The sequence below is a fragment of the Triturus cristatus genome, chromosome 2_1, assembly GCF_964204655.1.
Source record: "Triturus cristatus chromosome 2_1, aTriCri1.1, whole genome shotgun sequence".
NCBI classification, from domain to species: domain Eukaryota; kingdom Metazoa; phylum Chordata; class Amphibia; order Caudata; family Salamandridae; genus Triturus; species Triturus cristatus.
In genome coordinates, this window is record NC_140581.1 from 499,464,738 (window position 1) to 499,483,799 (window position 19,062).

General features: G+C 42.1%; 1 protein-coding gene across 1 annotated transcript in view; it reads right to left on the reverse strand.

The window, feature by feature from the left end:
• The window catches only part of LOC146865547 (baculoviral IAP repeat-containing protein 1-like), a 932,191-nt gene that overhangs the window by 154,098 nt on the left and 759,031 nt on the right, over positions 1–19,062 (reverse strand). Inside the window, exon 8 of the mRNA XM_085632362.1 lies at positions 10,519–10,677. Coding sequence (XP_085488488.1) covers positions 10,519–10,677 — 159 coding nt within the window. The remainder of the gene's footprint in view (positions 1–10,518; positions 10,678–19,062) is intronic.

Below are 19,062 nucleotides of genomic sequence, written 5' to 3' on the forward strand. Positions count from 1 at the left end.
GAGATCCCAAAACAGGAGCCCCAGACCCAGAGGTAATGAAGAAATATGAACAGGTCATGGCATTCTTGAAAAACAAAGTGCCCCCCAAAGAAACAGACTGGGTTAAAATAGATCGAACACATCAAGAAGCAAAGGAGTCAGTCCATGCCTATTATGAGAGGCTAATTTTAGACTTCAAACAGTTCAGTGGGGATGACAGTCTGGGAGAAAAGGACCTAAGTTATTTTGTGTACAGATTTGTGCATGGTCTGCGTCCCGAAATCGGGGACATGATCAAGCAGCACACTGTGGACTGGCAAAGTAAGAAAATAGATGAGATCCTGAGGCATGCTAAATACTTTAGTGATGAGATTGAAGCCAAGCAACGGAAATTAAAAGAAAAGGCAATGTGGGCTCAAGTGAAGGTTGCAGAGAGACAGGAAGCTCAGCTGATAGAACAAGCTAATTTATCCAGGCAATACATCAAAATTCGGCCTAGGAAAAGGAAAGGGTAATATAGAAGAAGCCAAGAAGAAGTTCCCCTTTCACAATTGCGGAAGATTAGGGCACTGGAAATCCGAGGGTTAAAACCCACCAGGTACTAATGATGAAAATCCATCATTAAATCCACAGGTGCAGTGTGAGGGGAGTGGCCCACCGCCGCAACAGCAGAAGGCTGTTAAGCTACAGAATCAAGTGCCAAAACCGCCCTTACCACAGAGCCGGAGCACACAGAAGTATAGCAAAGAGACGGGATTCTACAATGAAGAACAGGTAAACAAACCGCAAGCGCTGATCACAGTATTGGCTGCAAAATGACGAAAGTGAGCCAGAAGAGTTTTATTGACGGTGCCGAAAAGAGGAAGCAGAGTGCGTACTTGGCCCATCTCTAGAAATAGATCAGACAGGACCATTTGTGGATGGGAAAGTTAATGATGAAAACATTACTTTTCTAGTAGACACTGGAGCTACACGATCCACTGTCAGTAGATGTTAGAAATCTTCCTCTTTCGGATGAAACAATCCAAGTAGTTGGTGTGTCCAACACCCAGATTAAAACGTACCTTACTGATCCTGTGAAAGTCAAAATAGGGAAATTCTCAGACATGCATCGATTTGTGGTGTGTGACACCAGTCCTGTGAATTTACTAGGAAGGGATTTATTGTGCAAGATGAATTGCACCATATTCTGTACACCAGACGGAATAGCCTTTGAAACACCAGATGAGGATGTTCTGTATAAAATGACCATAGCTAACCGAGAGTGTGAGGTTGCTGGAACCTATGCAGTATTCAATCCAGATGAATTACCCCCGGAATTGAAACAGACAGTGAAAGCAGCAGTTTGGGATTTCACTGGGGAAGATGTAGGTCTGATGAGAAATGTAGACCCAGTGAGAATTGCTGTAAAGGAAGGAGCTGTTTATCCAAATATTCCGCAATACAGACTGACACCTGAAATAATAGCAGGAGTAACCCCTTTGATTGAGAAAATGATCCAGCAAGGAGTGCTGAGGGAGATAATGAGCAGTCCATGTAATTCGCCTATCATGGGACTGAAAAAGCCAAGTGGAAAATTCAGGATTGTGCAAGATTTGAGAAAGATTAACAAGATTGTTGTCTCATGTTGTCCAATTGTTCCAAATCCCTCAGTTATTTTGTATCAGATTCCACATGATGCAGAATGGTACACAGTAATTGATTTGTGCCATGCCTTCTTTTCCATTCCATTGCATCATGACAGCCAGCCGCTTTTTGCCTTTCGGTTTGGAAATCGTATTTTGGCATGGTGCCGAATCCCACAGGGGTACACAGAGAGCCTCTCCATTTTTAATCAGTTGTTAAAGAAATCCCTGGAAAGTCTTACTATGCCTGAGAGTTCAGTTTTGGTCCAGTACATTGACGACTTATTGGTAGCGTCAAAGACACGTGAGGCCTGTGAAACAGACACCATAGCTTTGTTAAATCATTTGGCAGATGGAGGACTGAAGGTATCTCCAAACAAATTGCAATACTGTAAGAAGGAAGTGACATACTTGGGTCATAATATCGAAAAAGGCCTGAGAAAAGTAACCATAGACAGGATCAGAATCATTAGAGGAATGAGAGCTCCAATGACCCAAAGAGAGGTGAGAATGTTCCTAGGAATGGTCGGTTACTGTCGTCCGTGGATAAGTAATTTTTCCCTGATTGCCAAACCATTGGTGAAATTGACAAAAAGTGAGGTAAAAGACCCCCTTGAACTGAACAAAGAATAATTGGCAGCATTTAAACAGTTGAAGAACAGTCTTTGTGAAGCCCCTGCGCTGGGTATGCCAGATTATGAAAAGGAGTTTGAGCTATACTGCAGTGAGAGAAACGGATGTGCACTCTCAGTGTTAATACAGAAACATGGAAGACAAAGGAGACCAGTGGCATATTTCTCGTCAATGTTAGATCCAGTGGCCATAGGTCTGCCAGGATGTCTGAAAGCAGTAGCAGCGACATGCCGAAGCCTAGAGCAGAGTGAGGGAATCGTGATGGGGTATCCAGTAAGAGTGTTTGTACCCCATAGTGTGGCGATCCTGTTAACAAGGAGTCAAACACAGTTCATGTCACATAGTCGGCTGACTAAGTATGAAAAGGTCATTCTAGGTGCGACCAATGTGAGTCTGGAAAGATGTGTGAATGTGAATCCAGCTACACTTTTGCCTGATGCGGAGAGAGTGGAGATAAGAGAAGAGGCTGATCATGATTGTCTGGATGTGCTTGACTACTGCACGAAACCTCGTCCTGATTTAAGAGATCTACCACTGCCAGAAAGTAATCATGTGTTTTTTGTGGATGGATCCTGTTTGAGAACGGATGAAGGAGTGTTGAGCGCAGCCTATGCAGTATGCACAGTTTCAGCAGTTATAGAGGCATCGCCCTTGAAAGGAGTTAGATCCGCTCAAGTAGCAGAAATAGTGGCATTAACCAAGGCCTGCAAGATTGGAAGGAATGCGAGAGTGACTGTGATGACTGATAGCCAGTATGGCTTCGGAGTTGTCCACGACTTCGGCCAACTATGGCTGCAAAGAGGTTTCCTGACCTCAAGTGGAACTTCCATAAGGAATGCAGAAGTGGTTGGGAAATTACTTGAGGCAATACAAATGCCCAAAGAACTGGCTGTGGTAAAATGTGCTGCTCATGGACAAGGTAGTGATTACATCACTACCGGAAACCGTTTTGCAAACGACATGGCTCAGTATTGTGCCCGAAACAAATATTCAATCAATCGGTCAAAAGAAAAGGAAAGGTCTTCTTGCTCCATAATGTTTACTAACGTTGTGGGAACCTGGGATGAAGTGAGGCAGTTGCAGGATGAAGCAGTGGATGAGGAAATGAGACAGTGGGTGAAAGCAGGATGTGCACCCAGGGAAAAGGATCATGTGTGGGTCTATCGGGATGGAAGACCAGTAATGCCTGATAGCATTATTTCAACCATGGCACGGATGTATCATGGCCAAGGACATCTGGGAAGGGATGCCATGATAAGGGCCTTTAAGCAGACCTGGTATAATCCAAAATTCAGGCTGATAGCAGAAAGTCTCTGTCAGAGATGCCTGACATGTCAGCAGTACAACCCTGGAAGAAATACGGTGGTGAGTCTAGGTACCATAGGCCGGGAGGGAGGACCTTTCACCAGAATGCAAGTAGATTTCATTGAAATGCCCCCTTATAACAAACTGAGGTATGTTTTGGTGGTAGTTTGTCTGTTCTCTAGGTGGGTGGAGGCATACCCAACCAGAAGAAATGATGGAATCACAGTGGCCAAGCTATTGTTGAGGGAATTCATCCCAAGGTACGGGTTTCCAATAACCATAGAATCAGACAGAGGAGGACATTTCTACAATGAGATCATGAAATTGATTTGTGAAGCATTGGGTGTACAACAAAAACTGCATTGTGCCTACCGATCAGAGGCTTCTGGTGTGGTCGAGCAAATGAATGGTACCATCAAAAACAGAATAGGGAAAATGTGTTTAGCCACAGGTTTGAAATGGCCTGATGTCTTGACTCTGGTTTTGATGACCATTAGGTCTACTCCAGACAGAACCACAGGTTTGAGTCCACACGAGATCATCATGGGACACGCCATGAGACATGTGTTTGTACCAGTCAACAAGCTGATGACTATAACTGATGACATGATTTTGGATTACTGTAAAGGCCTGGCTGACGCAGTTCATTCTGTGATTCACCAGGTTGGAGCGGATGCCACCACACTTGAAAAGAAACCAGCCCATGATTTGAGCCCAGGGGACTGGGTGAGGATAAAAGTCCACAGAAGAAGAAATTGCCTGGTTCCAAGGTGGGGAAGGCCAAGACAGGTCCTTTTGACCACAACGACTGCTGTAAAGTGTGCAGGACTGAAAAACTGGATACATGCAAGTCACACTTTGAGAGTTCCAAATCCAGCAGACGGCATTGGAAAAGAATACTTTGATGAATCAGAATCAAGTGATGAGTCAAGCAATGAAAGTATACAATTAAAAGAAAATCCTGAAAGGGGGTAAAAGGAGCCAGGACTGGTTCAGACCCCCAGAGAAGAAATTCTGAGGAAAAGATTGCAGATATCAGATGATTCAGATTCTGGAGGCGAACAGAACGCCAATGGTGAGCACGGAAAGAAGAAAAGAAAAGAATGTTCAGTCAGAAGTAACATCCACCCCAAATGAGAGAGTAGGAGAAATTCCACCTGAAACAATACTGGAAGAAGAAGAAGGGACAGTCACAGAAAGAGAGGGACAGATTGCGGAAAACCCCCGAGGAGGTGTAGGGAACTGCAACACACAGCTAGGTGAAGGGACAAGTAATCAGCAGGGAGATTGCGTGCAGGAGACCCGAGGAGGGACAGAAGTAGGGCCAACACCAGAGGTGGAAAAAGAGATTACTGAGACAGAAAAATCAAACGAGACAGAATCTGAAGACAGTGAAACTGAAATACCAGAAGGTCGAGTTCTGAGAAAGAGAACTTGGATCGAAGAAAGAAACGGCAAAGACGGCAAAGCAAAAAGGAATGCCAAAGGAGACATTTGGCCAAACAAGATTAAGAAACTAAGATACAGATTGACACGAGCTAAACCTTCAGAGGCTGAACAAGTGAATGAAGTAACCAGTCAACATCCAGAGAAAGAGGGAGAAACAGAAGTGTCAGAAGCAAACAAACGAGCAAGAAAACCAAATCAGAAGTATAAGTCACCTGAATGGACGTACGTGGCACTGCCTGAACAAAGAGAAGAGGCAGATAGTCAAGGAAATCCAGAGGAGACTTGGCTGAAATTGATAAAAGAAGAAGAAACAGGGGAAATCCTGAGAATTATCTTATCCGACATCGGAGAAGAAGCGGAAGATCAGGAAATCCTGCATGTGGATGACGAGAAGGAAGTGAAAAACGACGAAAAACCAAGCTGAGTAATTTATATTGATCCTTGTAGGAATACACAGGATTGAATAAGAAAATCGAAGTATTTGGACCACCTGATAAGTTTAGCTCTTGTAGGAAAGCTATAAGAGGCGGAGTAGAAGAGGCTAAGTCAAAAGACACGGTTAGATCTAACAAGATGGCTAACATAGATGATAACAAAAGTAGATGTACCTTCATGAGAAGATGGTGCAAGGTATGTTGTTGTTGTACAGGACTATTAATGCTTCTTTGGAGTGTACTCGCTCTTTTGATCTCTTTCAAAGTAACCTTAGATACACTAGCAGGACATACTGAGAACATGACTAACATAGTGAAAGGTTCGCAAAAAGTAATACCAGTTAGAACAAGCACTGAGCATGTGCATCAAGATAGGTCTATAACTGATTTTTCTAGCAATGTGTTTTCAAAATTATTGTATGAGTATGTTAAAACAATGGACGTAAGGGATTGCTACGTATGTATGCAATTACCTGCATCTGTTTCAGAAGGGGTGACTTATCATCACCTCCCAGCAACTTATGGAATAACATGTAGCGGCTTAACTAGTATATTTTATCAAGTAGGAAACTTAGAGTATAATCTGTCTAATATAGATAATATTCTTGGACGATTGCCCATGAATAAAGAATTAAATCCAGCTAAAGATGCTAATGTATTAGGAGAAATTTTTATAGAAACTAAAAGGACTAACTCTAGAATATATTTTTAAGAACAATTTAACTTGCAGTTTGAAACCAGAAGAGAAAACATTCTTGGATATGGTTGAGGAGAGGAGGTTGAAAATACACAAGAATGCAGAAGGACATAGAGAAGGGGAAAAAATTTGGGCAATAGATGGGAACAAGGAAACGAAAGGTGATGTTAGACCAACAATAGCTATAGATTCACCACAGAAAGGCAAATTATGCATCATGAGAGAAAGATCCCAATATGATTATATATACATAGGGACAAGTGAGTGTCATGATACATACTTCATTGCATCCGGATAGGGATTTAGAGGTGGAGAAGACCCAGTTTTTCCTGGGTTGTATTTTATTTGTGGGAACAAGGCTTATTACAGGTTGCCCGACCATTGGTATGGCACATGTTATGTAGGCCTGGTCTTTCCAAAGATCTTTCACATGGATAGAGTAGAAAACAGTGGACCAAATAACCTACTAATGCGTAGCAGAAGAGAAACTTGGTTAGAAATTGTAGGTGATATTTTTGGAGCCTTGATACCAGCAGTGGGAATATCTTTGAATGCAAATAATATTCAGAAGCTGTCCACAATAGTGGATCGTTTGTCAACAAGCACAGCTGGAGGATTTCTTTTGGTAAACACTGAAATGGTTGCCATGCGTGCTATGATTATGCAAAATTGACTTGCCCTTGATATCTTATTGGCAAAAGAGGGTGGAGTCTGTGGAATGCTGAAAGTTCAACATTGTTGCACGTACATTCCTGATGAAAGCAGAGATCTAAAAGTCTATATTAAGAATATTACAGAATTGCATGATGAAATAAAACCACTGGAGGTTGAAAGTATCTGGACTAGAATTAGTAATAAGATAGCTGCTATAAAAGCTTTCTTGGGTAAATTAGGTAGTACTATAATAGTGAAAATATTATTTCCATTAACCTGTGTGATTTTTGTATTATTACTACTTAGATTAGGATGTATGTGTTGTAGATATAGAAGAAATAAAAAGAAAGTCAAACGAGAAATTTACAAAAAGAGGGAAAAGAAACCAGAAAAAGATCTCAATGAAATAGAATTGGAAGAGTGGAAGGAGAGCATGTCTGACAAAAGAAAAAGAGAAGACGAAAGGGAAACAGAATTTTAAGCAAGAAGACATCTCAAATTTCTGTAAAAGGGGAAAAAATTGAAATTTTTGTGGGTTTTTGTGGTGATAAAATCACCAAAGGGGGGATTGATGGAGTGGGTAAAATGTTTTGTTTTTATATACCCAATCCATTTATATAAGTTTATATTAAAAAGACTGAACGACTAATTTTAATGATTAACAGAGTGCTGTAATGAATTAATCAACCTTATTAACCAAGAGAATATACGTGGGAAAGCATCTGCATGGCTAAAATAATAAGTGAACTAAGTTCGTATACATATTAAAAAAACAAAAAAAACAATAAGTGTTGTTTGGCAATGTTAATGTGATTTGCGCTTAAATAAAACAGCATTAACGGGTTTAAATGTTGCATATGGCTAGATAAATGCATACACATAAGGGTATTAGTAAGGGAATAACACTGTTTAAATCATTTCTATGTATTAATTACGATTTGTGTTTCTTTTACTTAAGTTGACCATTTCGGCCTACTAAAAGATGGCTGCCGACTGAATCCTTGCTAAAGTACATGACTTCATAATTTGAGCAATGGAGAAAAGGGCCTGCACTAACTTCATCGTGGCCTTTCCTTGAACTATCAAACCGGGTCCATGAAGACTACCCTGGCCGAAGTGCCAATGTCCCTGAACGTGAAGCAATTGTTGCCAATATGGATACATGAACTACCTATGCACAATAGACTGATACTTTCCTGACCTGGGAACAGCCTTTCCCATGCGCCTAGTTTATTCATCATCCGTATGTGAAATTTGGAGAATGTTTCTTAATGTATTGGGACGTGGCTGAATTCAGCCAATCAGCAGCCTGGAAATAAAGAAAATGTAACTGTTATATGTGAATTTCAGTATAAATATTAGTAGTCCAGAGAGGGAAATTAGGTTACCACCCAAAGAGCTTGAGACGCACCCTGATCGATGCTACTCTATGCGGCACTCCAAGCTGACAGCAGAGGACGGGACGATAGAATACTGATGATCTTTCTGAGGACTGGTTCTGACTTAGGAAAAGACAAATAGCCAGAATAGGTAAATATGACTAAAATGATATGACAAATGTTAGGATTTAACCTGCAATTTAATTAGATAAAGAAAAATCTTTGTTTGAAGAACTGTGTCGGGTGGTTATTTCTTGTAATGTTTATTGATTAATATAAGAGTTGAAGTGTTTCCCATCAAATTCTGAATCGACTAAATGATCTAGTCGACCTCCGGATGGAGGAACTGGTAGGGTAATTTAATAGATGTGATTTTCCTCTATCCAAGTAAAGGAACTGTAGTTCAGATATATTTTTGAAGATCCCTCTGTAGGCACGGATAGCTTGATTGAATGAATGTTGGTGTTATGGGCCCCACCAGCGTATGATGTGTGCATGTGCGTGTGACTGTGGAATCATTCCGTCCGTGGAAGCAGGGGGAGATTTTGGGTTCTGAACTGCACCACAGTGTCTTACTGATGTGGCACGACAAGATTGCAAAATGCCTGCCGTTACTTGTGTTTCCATACGGCGAAGAAGAGGCCTGGCCATTTGGACTGAACTGTGCCTTCTGGGGCGGGCTGAGACTGATTTGCAAATGTTGGATCTCTGCGGCACAGAGAGCAAAAAGCGGTGATGAGAGAGAGGGCGAGTTTTAAAAAAAAAAAAACAACAGGAGGGTACCTGTAAACCCAGTTGAGACCTGGGTAAATATTATGTTTACAAACTACATTGTCTCAACTGGTATTATTAGAGTAGCTACTTTTGTGCTTCAATGAAACTAACTGACCTTCTAAATTAAGTACTAATATTTGGGAACCACCACAGTCTTCTGTATATATTGACAATCATGTTTATGTCTTTTTCATGCACTGTTCTATTGCTGTATATATTTTTTCACTTGTCACTTGCGCTGTTCACTTTATTTTTCACGAGCACTAACGTGCACAAGTCTGTATGGGTTACATGTACATTTAATGTAACTAAGTGCCGCCATTTTGTCCGTCCTTATTAATGATTTTTCTGCTTCATACAGACTAGTTATTGCATTTAACTGCTATAACTATTTTTGTCTCCCTCCTTTTCCAACTTTTATGTGCATGCTTTCTTGAAAGTGAAATTGTCCTCTATTAATATCTGTCGAGGCAGTGTTGCTTGCAAATCGAATTGATAACAGTGGCAGATCTTTAAAACAATGCATCACCTTTTGTTTTTCTACAGAACTCGTATATTTTTTTTTTTTTAAAACAGTAAATGTGAAGAAGGGCTGCAGCTGTTCTTTCCAGCTCCCCCTCTCCTTCCCAATGGTGCGTGCCGGAGAATAGCGAGGGAGAGTGCAAGCTCTGCCTGGCCCAGTGCTGTAAGGCCAGAGGCAGGCAAGGGAAGGGAGCTTAGTCCGGCTTGCTCTCTCTGGAGGCTGAGCTGGGAGGAGGGGACAGGTGACTGCCGCTGGCTGCAGGGCTTCTTCCTATGAACGCGGGGAACGAAGGGAGAACAGGAACGAAATGCTACATTTCCAGGCTGAGTGCCATAGCGCCGATAGTGGAAGCAGAGGCAAGAATAAATAAATAAGAGAGTAAAAATAAATAGATAACAAGCGTGCGTAACGATGTACGAGAAGCAGGCACCATAGTAATGACATTTTTAAAAACATCAAAGCGTGTCCGGACTGCGTGGAAAGTGAAAGCGGCTGCGGGAAAGCATGTCGTGCCTGCAATAAAGGAAACTCATGAAAGAAAGTAGTGCTTACAGACTAAATAAGACCTACCGTGTAACAACAGAGGTAAAAGGGCAGTCCTGATGGGCGGTTACGAATAAAGACAAGGCGGTACTAAGTAGGGACTAACAAGCCTATTTACAAATCAAAAGCCAGCATTTACAAAGGACAATGACACAAGCCAATGAAAAATATGGGTGGAGAGCGGACAGAGATTCAAGTCCGTACTTCAATACAGCATGCATCGCAGAGCGGCGCACGTGCTGCTCAGGCACGACCTAAAAACACCACTCTCACTCCTTTGCTCTAAGGGAAAGACAGAAGTATTTTTATTGCACAGCAGGATGAAAGGACAGGGCCGTTATGTGGTATCTATTGTTGCAACATCATGATTCTTCCAATTTGTAATATTTTAATAGGTGCTAATATCTAATATTTGAGTGAGCATAAGATTTCAATTCTGGTTCTAACATATAATTATTTATATATTGATTTATTTGTATAATTATCAGCATACAATGAGTGAGTGAGGATGCAATTGTCTTACCAAGAGGGATTATTTCTTTGTGCTGGAAAAAATGTTTGAGTCTGATTTCCTGGAGGTTTTTACAGTTTGCCAGCGCATTGATCAGCTCCTCAAAATTGTAAAAGCTTCTGCAGTCCAGGTGAAACACTCTGAGTCTCTTGCAGGTCTGAAGACATTCGACTGTGAAAGCAAGGAAGAGTGCGTAAGCCAAGGTGCTCCAAGCAACAATGGGGAGCACAATTCAAAATATCACCCTAGGAAACAGACGTAATTCAAGCTCGATCCACGAACGAAGCATTAGCACATCCAAGCTGGACAGAAAGATTTATATTATTGCAAATTCCAATTAGTGCTGTGGCAATTTCAACAGTACAGTGGAAAAGAGCCTAAAATCATTGTCCCATGACCGTGGCGGGGGTGAGGCCTTGGAATGGTTATCAACACCCATAGAGTGAACCTATGTGCTCATTAACAAATCATCTCAGTACTGTTTGAAACCCAAATTACACACTATTAATTACTGCCAGGCTGGAGTGCATATGTTAATTGGTTGTGAAAGGTTCTCAAACACCACTATATTTGAGTGAGGTGCATGGAAAAAAATTCAACATGAAAACATTGATTAAGGAGCTTGCACACTTTCACACTAAAATTAAACCCATAAAGTTTCCACTAACTGAAATGTCCCCAACGGGTGATACTTGGGACACCATTAAATGAGCGTCTTAACGCGTCACAGGCGAGACACTGATGATCTGAACCTTGTCCGTATCCAGCGGTCTGCCTCCCCCTCAAGCTGTCACATCCAAACAGGAAGGGCAATGGTTCAGTGGGACAAATCTCTCCACTAATCTATCCACCTCAGGCAATCAGTCAAATGTAGCTGAAATAGTATAACAATGAATGCATTGTATTGGATTTTGATCAGTGGACCCGTGGTTCATTGATCTATTAAAGTTTTCTATCAAAGGAGGTTCCCAATTATTCCTATGTCAGATGCTTTCTCCGGCTGTGGCACAGCTGCCACTGAGTAAAGCTTCCTATCTCCGTCCTTGGACCTTCTACTGCTCCCTCGTGCTCTGAAGTGGCAGCTGTGGTGTAAGGGATTAGCACACTGTGGAGACATCTAGGGATGGGAGTGACTGACAAATAACAGGTACTCTAAGTGACTGGCTCCTCCTCGGGAGGGTTGGATATCAACAGAAGGCTGTGCAGATGATTTCTGCTGGAACTGTGCAGATGTAACAACATACCTCAAGGGGTGCTGGCTGACTAGTGAACTACACTCTGGGGTAAATAAAAGCATGTTTGAGAACAAGAGAACAGGGCAGCGTCTTTCAAAAGGGACTAGACAAATATGTCATTAGCACCATAAATGCTGTTCAACCAGAACTGCTTCCTTGTACGGGCTCTCATCGACGGGCGCCAGGATGGAAAATATCCAGCCATAAGCAATTCGCCAGATTTTCCTTAAGGACAGAGGGGCATATTATCAACAAACGGCGTTAAAATTATCGCCGCTTTAGCGGCAGAAAACTGCTGCTAAAGCGGCGATAATGGGCTTGATAATATGCCCTGGAGAATTCCCATAGAAGCCCATTTTCTGGAGTCAACATGGGCTTCCATGGGAATTCTCTGCGGCATATTATCAAGCCCATTATCGCCGCTTTAATTTTAACGCATTGCTTGATAATATGCCCCAGAGTTCTCCTCAGTCGCCATTGCTGGCCGAATTGTCAATCACCCCCAGAGGAACACCCTTTGGGTCTTCAACTTCATTTCACTGGGTCACCACACTTGAATGATAAAAGGGGAGAAAGTCATACAGTTTCTCTGAAGCGGATCAGCAGCTGAAGGCTGCTGGAGGACAAATGAACAGACACTCTGGAGACAGGCTTGTTTGGAGGGGTGTACTAGGAGGAAGGAAAGACTTGCAGTCAGTCTGAAGCACATCTTGAGCAGAAGAATACTTGGTTGGTGCAAATGGTCCTGTGCTCTCAGAGGACTGCGCTGCTGCTTGAGACCTGCATTTATCCTTGATCCCAGGACCTGCAGAGCGACTCCAAGCGCTAGCTGGCTCGCCTCTTGATAAGAGCCTCAGAGACAGGAAAGGCTCCAACCATGTTGAACAGGCATCTGGACCGCCTTGATCCTCCCAGGGGTGACCCTCCAGTCCTGGACCCTTGGAACTGGTGCTAAAGGTGCTTGGCAGATAGCCCAAATCAACATTTGGGACTTAAAACATTTTCTGCCACAATTTGCCCTGAGAACCAAGAGGAGACCGGGACCTACCTGCTTGCTGATCTGCCCAAATTGCATCGCCTGTTGTCCTTACTTCACAGCAGCAAATCCTGTTCAGTGGCTTCTCTCATGAAAGGTATCCAGCCTCTTGGAGCCCTCATCGGATACAGACAGCAGCTTTGTCCTGCTGGATATTTTTGACTTCCAAAAAAGAGACTAAGAGGCTGATTACGATACCGTTCGGAAAGCATTCTGACTGAATCAGTTCCGGAATGCTTTACGGACGACTCGGATCAGGGGAGTCCGGGTGAGAGATTTGGATGCATCCGGATGCTTCCCACTGACTTGAATGGGAGCCTGTGTTCCGAACGAGAAAAAAAAGGCTTCCATTGAAGAAAGGGGTGGCTGGGGAAAATCGTGCACCCTGTGACAGGCCCCCCTTGGTGCCTGCAACACTGCATTGTAGGAAAGGGGGGTCCCTTCTGGACCCCCACGGGCCCGATTCAGAGGGCCCCGGGTGAAGAGGGGCCTGCTACGGGCCCCCAAAGATTGATTCTGACAGCTGTTTCATTCCAGGCAACCAAATCGGAAAGGCTGTCCGAATCTGTCACTGTAATCGAAACCCTGCCCATAGAGCTGTACGAATCGGGTCCGAAAGGCTCGACCTGTACGAATGCCATCCCGAACCATTTCAGACAGCCCAAATGGTTTTCCAGGCATCATAATCGATTGTTCGGATCTGGGTATGATTCGGTCGGCAACAAGGGTTCCGAATCGGATTCTGCAAGCCCGAATCCGATTTGGAGCCCTTCTGAACGGGATCGTAATCAGCCCCTAAATTGGAACGTACAAATCTACACTGCTGCTTCATCCAGCAGCTCCCCGATGAGGACACCTCCTCCTCAGACAGCACTGGTTGCTTTTCCTCGTTGAACTTTTATGTTCTCAGACATTTTTCTTCAAAAATTCTTCTAAGCCCAAAGTTAAGCCGAGACAGGGTCCAATCCACTCTGTGTATCTGAACCGTGCTCTATTGTGGCTGGCCTTAACTTTCGACTTTGCCCTGGTCTTGTGCAACAACATACCTGTGGTTGGCGCTCTGTTGTTTTTGGCGCTATTTTTCACTTTAAACTTTTGCAGTTTGTTTGGTAGTTTAAACTGACAATGCATCTTGGCAAAACGACCTCTTGGCGAAATTTAAAACTCCCTTTTTGATACATAAAAGTCACCACTAGGGTTGGTCCACACAGCCAACAGGGCAGGGTGTGTTGTATATAAAAGGATGGACATATACGTTTAAGTTTTAAATGTCCTGGAACCTGAAAAACTCAGAAATACTGTTTTTCCACTATTTGAGGCCTACCTCTCCCATAGGATAACATTGGGCTATCTTATTACATTTAGTAAGTGATAAAGTTTTTTTGGGAACAGTTTGAAATGTCATGTTTGTGTCTAAAGAATTGTAATTTAAAATTCTCTACAAAGGTAAAGTGTTATTTTAAGTCACAATTCTGAAAATGCCACTTTTAGAAAGTTGGCATTTTCTTGTCCTAACTATTTGGTGCTTGCAGCCTGTTCCTGTGTCTCTTTACTAGATATAATTGACAGTTGGCCTTTTGTGTATTTCTCCCAGACAGCCACCGAATAGAGGCCCTGGGGGTTCTGTGATGAGGACTCCTCCTCCTTGGCCACCACTGGCAGCCTTATTCGCTAAACTTTGCCTTCTCAGACATTTTCCTTCAAACATTATCCTAAGTCCGAAGGTAATCCGAGAGTGGGCCCAACCCATTCTGTGTATCTGAACTGTGATCCATCACGACCGGCTTTAATATTCGACTTTGCGCTTGTCTTCAGTGACCACATACCCGCAGGAGGCGCTTTTAGAGTCTGTAGGGCAGTTTAAACTGCCAGTTCCACTTAGCAAAATAACCCCTTAGCCAAGCCTAAAATGTCCTTTTCAATACATATGTCACCCCTAGGGTTGGCCCATAACTGCCCACAGGGCAAGGTGTGTTGTATTTAAATGGTTGGACATGTGCTAGTCAGTTTTACATGTCTCCTCAATCTGTTTTTTACTACTGCGAGGCATACCGCTCCCAAAGAATAACATTGGGTTATCCTATTACATATAATAAGCGATAACCTTTGTTTGGGAACAGGTAGAAATGTAATGTTTGTGTCTAACGAATTGTAATATAAAATCCTCTATAACAGTAAAGTCAAATTTCAAGTAACCATTCTGAAAACACCACGTTTAGAAAGTTAGCATTTTCTTGTCCTAACCATTTGGTGCCTGCAGCCTGTTCCTGGGTCACTTAACTGGGTATAATTGGGAGTTGGCCTTTTGTATATTCCTCCCAGACAGGCACACAATAGAGGGACTGGCTGGTGGTAGGATGGGCCAATCGTGCAGGATGGGGGGTGGAGCTGTGCACACCTGCACCTCAGCACACACACAACGAAGTTCACCTACGCCATTGTGGCTTTAGACATCCTGAAATCTGGGCAGGGAGGAAGGACATTCCAAACACTTCTGTGGAGGGGGATCCAGAAGTTTCTTACTACTTCGAAACTGGCACCAGGTATAAAAATAGGACCCTCAGACCCACTTTTCAGGTCACTTCTGAACCTGTGGAGGGTTCTCAGCCTGTGCCCTGCTGCATGTAATATTTTTCTTCCAAACTTATTTTAAGTTCTAAAGTACCCCAAAACCGGGTCCATTTCACTCTATTATTTGAACCATGCTCCATCATGGCCAGACTTGACTTACGACTTTGCTCCAGTCTTGCATGACCAGATGCCGGGGATTGGTGCTTTTTTGTTTTTGGTGCTATTTTTCACCTTAAGCTTTCAAAATGTATAACTCTGGCTCTACTGATTGGATTTTTGTTGTTTTGGTGAAAATAATGTATTTCCCGTAATAAATAACTCCCTTTAGAAACACCTAACATTCAATTAACTAGACATACAAGTGTACAATCACCTCACATTCATACCTCCAGTCTTGAATGAGTCGAATGCTGCACAATTATTATATTTCCAAATTTAATAACAACTTTTTTCATCAATGTATCAACACTTGTTGCAATAGTTTCATAATTTTGAAATTTCAGCAATATAAAAACAGGACATAAAAATATATATACATAAAGACCACATAAATACAATAATATAGAGGCGAGAAAACATACAAGACAATTATATCGGTCATTAATTTGGGTTAATTTGTAAGAATCAGTAAATGCACCAAATTGCAGAAACCAATTTCTTTTTTAATCTGATCATATGTTCCTCAAATTTAAAACACTCTATGCGTCAACGCGTTTTGGTGGGTTATAAAATATGAAACCACCTTCTTCAAGGCAACAGGATATTCCCCTCCTAAGAATATAATATTATCTAAAAGATCCGGGTTGGGGCACTCGGATTGTTGAGATTGCAAAAAACACCCACCGTGAACCAATATCCATATGCGGATTACACAATATATAAAAACCTTTTACTTAGTAGCTGTTCACAGACAATATGAGTTTTAAAATCTCAAATAGTACTATAAAAAGCTATTGAGTCACTTGGTTTGCCTCAGGGGACACCCATCTAATACCTCCACATATGTCTCAAATGTAGGTGGGATCGATCTTCCATAGGGTACCATAGATCAGTGTAGAAGGTTAAAAGCTTTCTAGTTGTTTAGTTTCTGGCATGGGGTTACACTCTCGTAACGTATCCTGATATGTCGAGGCGTTAACGACTCTCGGTTTTCTCCAATGATTCACACGGGAGCTCGGCGTCTAATTTAGAAACAATGCATTACATTTTACTCCATTATTCTAAATTGATGTGGGATTGTATTTTATGAATATAGTTTGCTTAGATGGTTACTGCACTGGGTTGTCCAATCAGATATGTTATATATAATTGTAAGCCTGAGCTGGTTCAGTTGGAGACGAGAGGGAAGTGGAGAGGTCTGCTGGGATGGACAGTGATACCAGCTCTTCTTACCGTACCTGCCTCTCAATAGTAGTTTGCTGCTGGGATTGTTTCCAATCTGTGGATTGTAAACTGAAGATTGAGTTTGAGGGTGCAACTGTCTTTCTGTATTCTGTTGCCTGGTTGTGGGGTAGTGTAGTAGTCTTGGAAATAACCATGTTTTCAAGAGTCTTCTTAAATGTTTATGCTCTTAAATGTTTTGAATGCTGGTGGGTAGTGAGTTCTGGAGCATGTTGGCTTGTACTGAGAAAGCAGTGCCTTCTATAGTGTTCTTACTGCAAGGTGGTATGATAATAAGTGGTGTAAGCCTGGAGTGCGGTGTCTTTTGTTTGCATTGCTTGAATTTAACTTTTTCTTGGGAGGCTCTGCAGACAATATACGTGATATACTCAGCCCACTACAGATTACAGGTGACTGACTCGGTGATACGCTCCCGCAAAGCATGTCATGGCTTTTTCGGTGATATGCTCACCTGCTGTTTTTTCCCTTCTCCGATGTGTTTGTGACTCTCTCGGTGATTCGCACACCCAAGGCATATCACTGTTTTTTCTTTTCGGTGGTACACTCACTTCCTCATCTGTGCTCACATTTTGGGAGATGATTTATGCATTTTGTGTGTTATTTCCCTGCGGTTATACACACACTTTTTTCGTTTGGAAAATAGAAGCACTCAACATGACTCTTAGTTCACTTCCTGCTTGCATCACGTAGTATTTCCCTTACATTTTTGTACCACACATACCCTTTGCGTGCCATGTAGTACTCACTTCTAAGTACATTTTGTGTGTGTAGTGCAGTTTTTCTTTGTCTGGTTGGTAGGGTAATTACATTTCTTTCAATATGTTAGTAATTTCCCCTTTGGTACATTAGGTAACCTTATCTTTTCATCCTGTTCAGTACTTTGGGGTATTTCTTTTTCTCTTTCTCTCTTCTAAAAAATTGTTTTACCTTTCCTTACTAATTTATGTGACAATGGGTGAAGCTTCTGAAAGTCCTCTTAGTGCCAGTACATTAGTAGCTAACATGGCACATATGTCTATAGCACAACCACCATTTATTTTAGCTCATCCAGGTGCTCTGTTTTTCCAGTGGGAGGATTGGATCTTAATGTTTGACAACTACTTGGAGGCATTAGATGGCCAGGACTTTCGTCCGTCTAGAAAAAAAGCGTTGTTGTGAAGTGTACTGGGTAGTGAAGGTCAACAAGTTTTACGTTTTCTACCTAAAATTACAGAGCGAAGTGGACAACCATAGATAGATGTTTTCGATGAAGCTAAAGGTAGATTGCAAGTGAGATTTGCAAAAGAGGAGAACATGGTCATGACAAGCTACAAGTTTTATACTCAACCACAGAGAGTAATGAGTCTATCCATGAATTTGTCGAGATTGCGTGAGCTATCCATGAAGTGTAGATTTTGAGCTATGACCAATGAGCTAATAAGAGACCAGTTTGTTCAAAGTAGAGAGAAGTACATATAGGAACAGCTTTGGTTCTGCCAAAAACCCAATGTTGAAGGAAGCCCTTGACATGGCTAAGGCTTTAGAGTAATCTGCTTCTTGCATGCGTGAACTTGAGAAAACAAAAACAAGAGGGTAGTGTTTCAGATGTGGCTGCTGTCAGTAAAGCAGTGGAGTCTCTAAAATACTTTCAAATACACAGGCAAATCCAACAAACATACTGGTACTGTTAGACAGGGCAACAAAGTGTGCAATCGTTGTGGCACTTCTAATCACTCATCGAATTCTAAATGCTGTTTTGCCAACAACAGGGAGTGTAGGAAGTGTGGCCATTTGGGACACTTTGCAAGGAGGTGCCGGATGGGCAATTGTAATAGGGTATCGTTGGTATCTGAGAGTAGAGTGTGTCCTTTTAAGTCTAACAACAGAATTCTTATAGTGAACAATGTTGGAGGGGTAACGCAAGGTGAACAGAGAAAAGACAGGCCTAAAGCGTTAATTGTCATAAAAGATTGTGAAATTGAACTTATGGTTGAGACTGGATCGATATATACTATCATACTCAAGCCTGTGTCTGATCAGTGGTGGCCAGACTGTACATTAAAACCTAAGGACATATCCCCCGGGGGGTTACCAAGGGGAGGCCATTGACATCTTGGGTTTTATGGAAGCAGAAATTAAATCTGGAGGGAGGTCCATCGAAGGAAAGGTGTATGTAGCTGAGCTTGGGCCACCATTTTTGAGTTGGCTTCCTCAATATGATTTACACATTATTGTCAACCCTAGGGCACCTTCACAAGTTATGGTGGTGGAGCAAGAATTTATTAATGACATTCTTAGTGAGAACACTACAATGTTCAAGGAAGGTTTGGGATT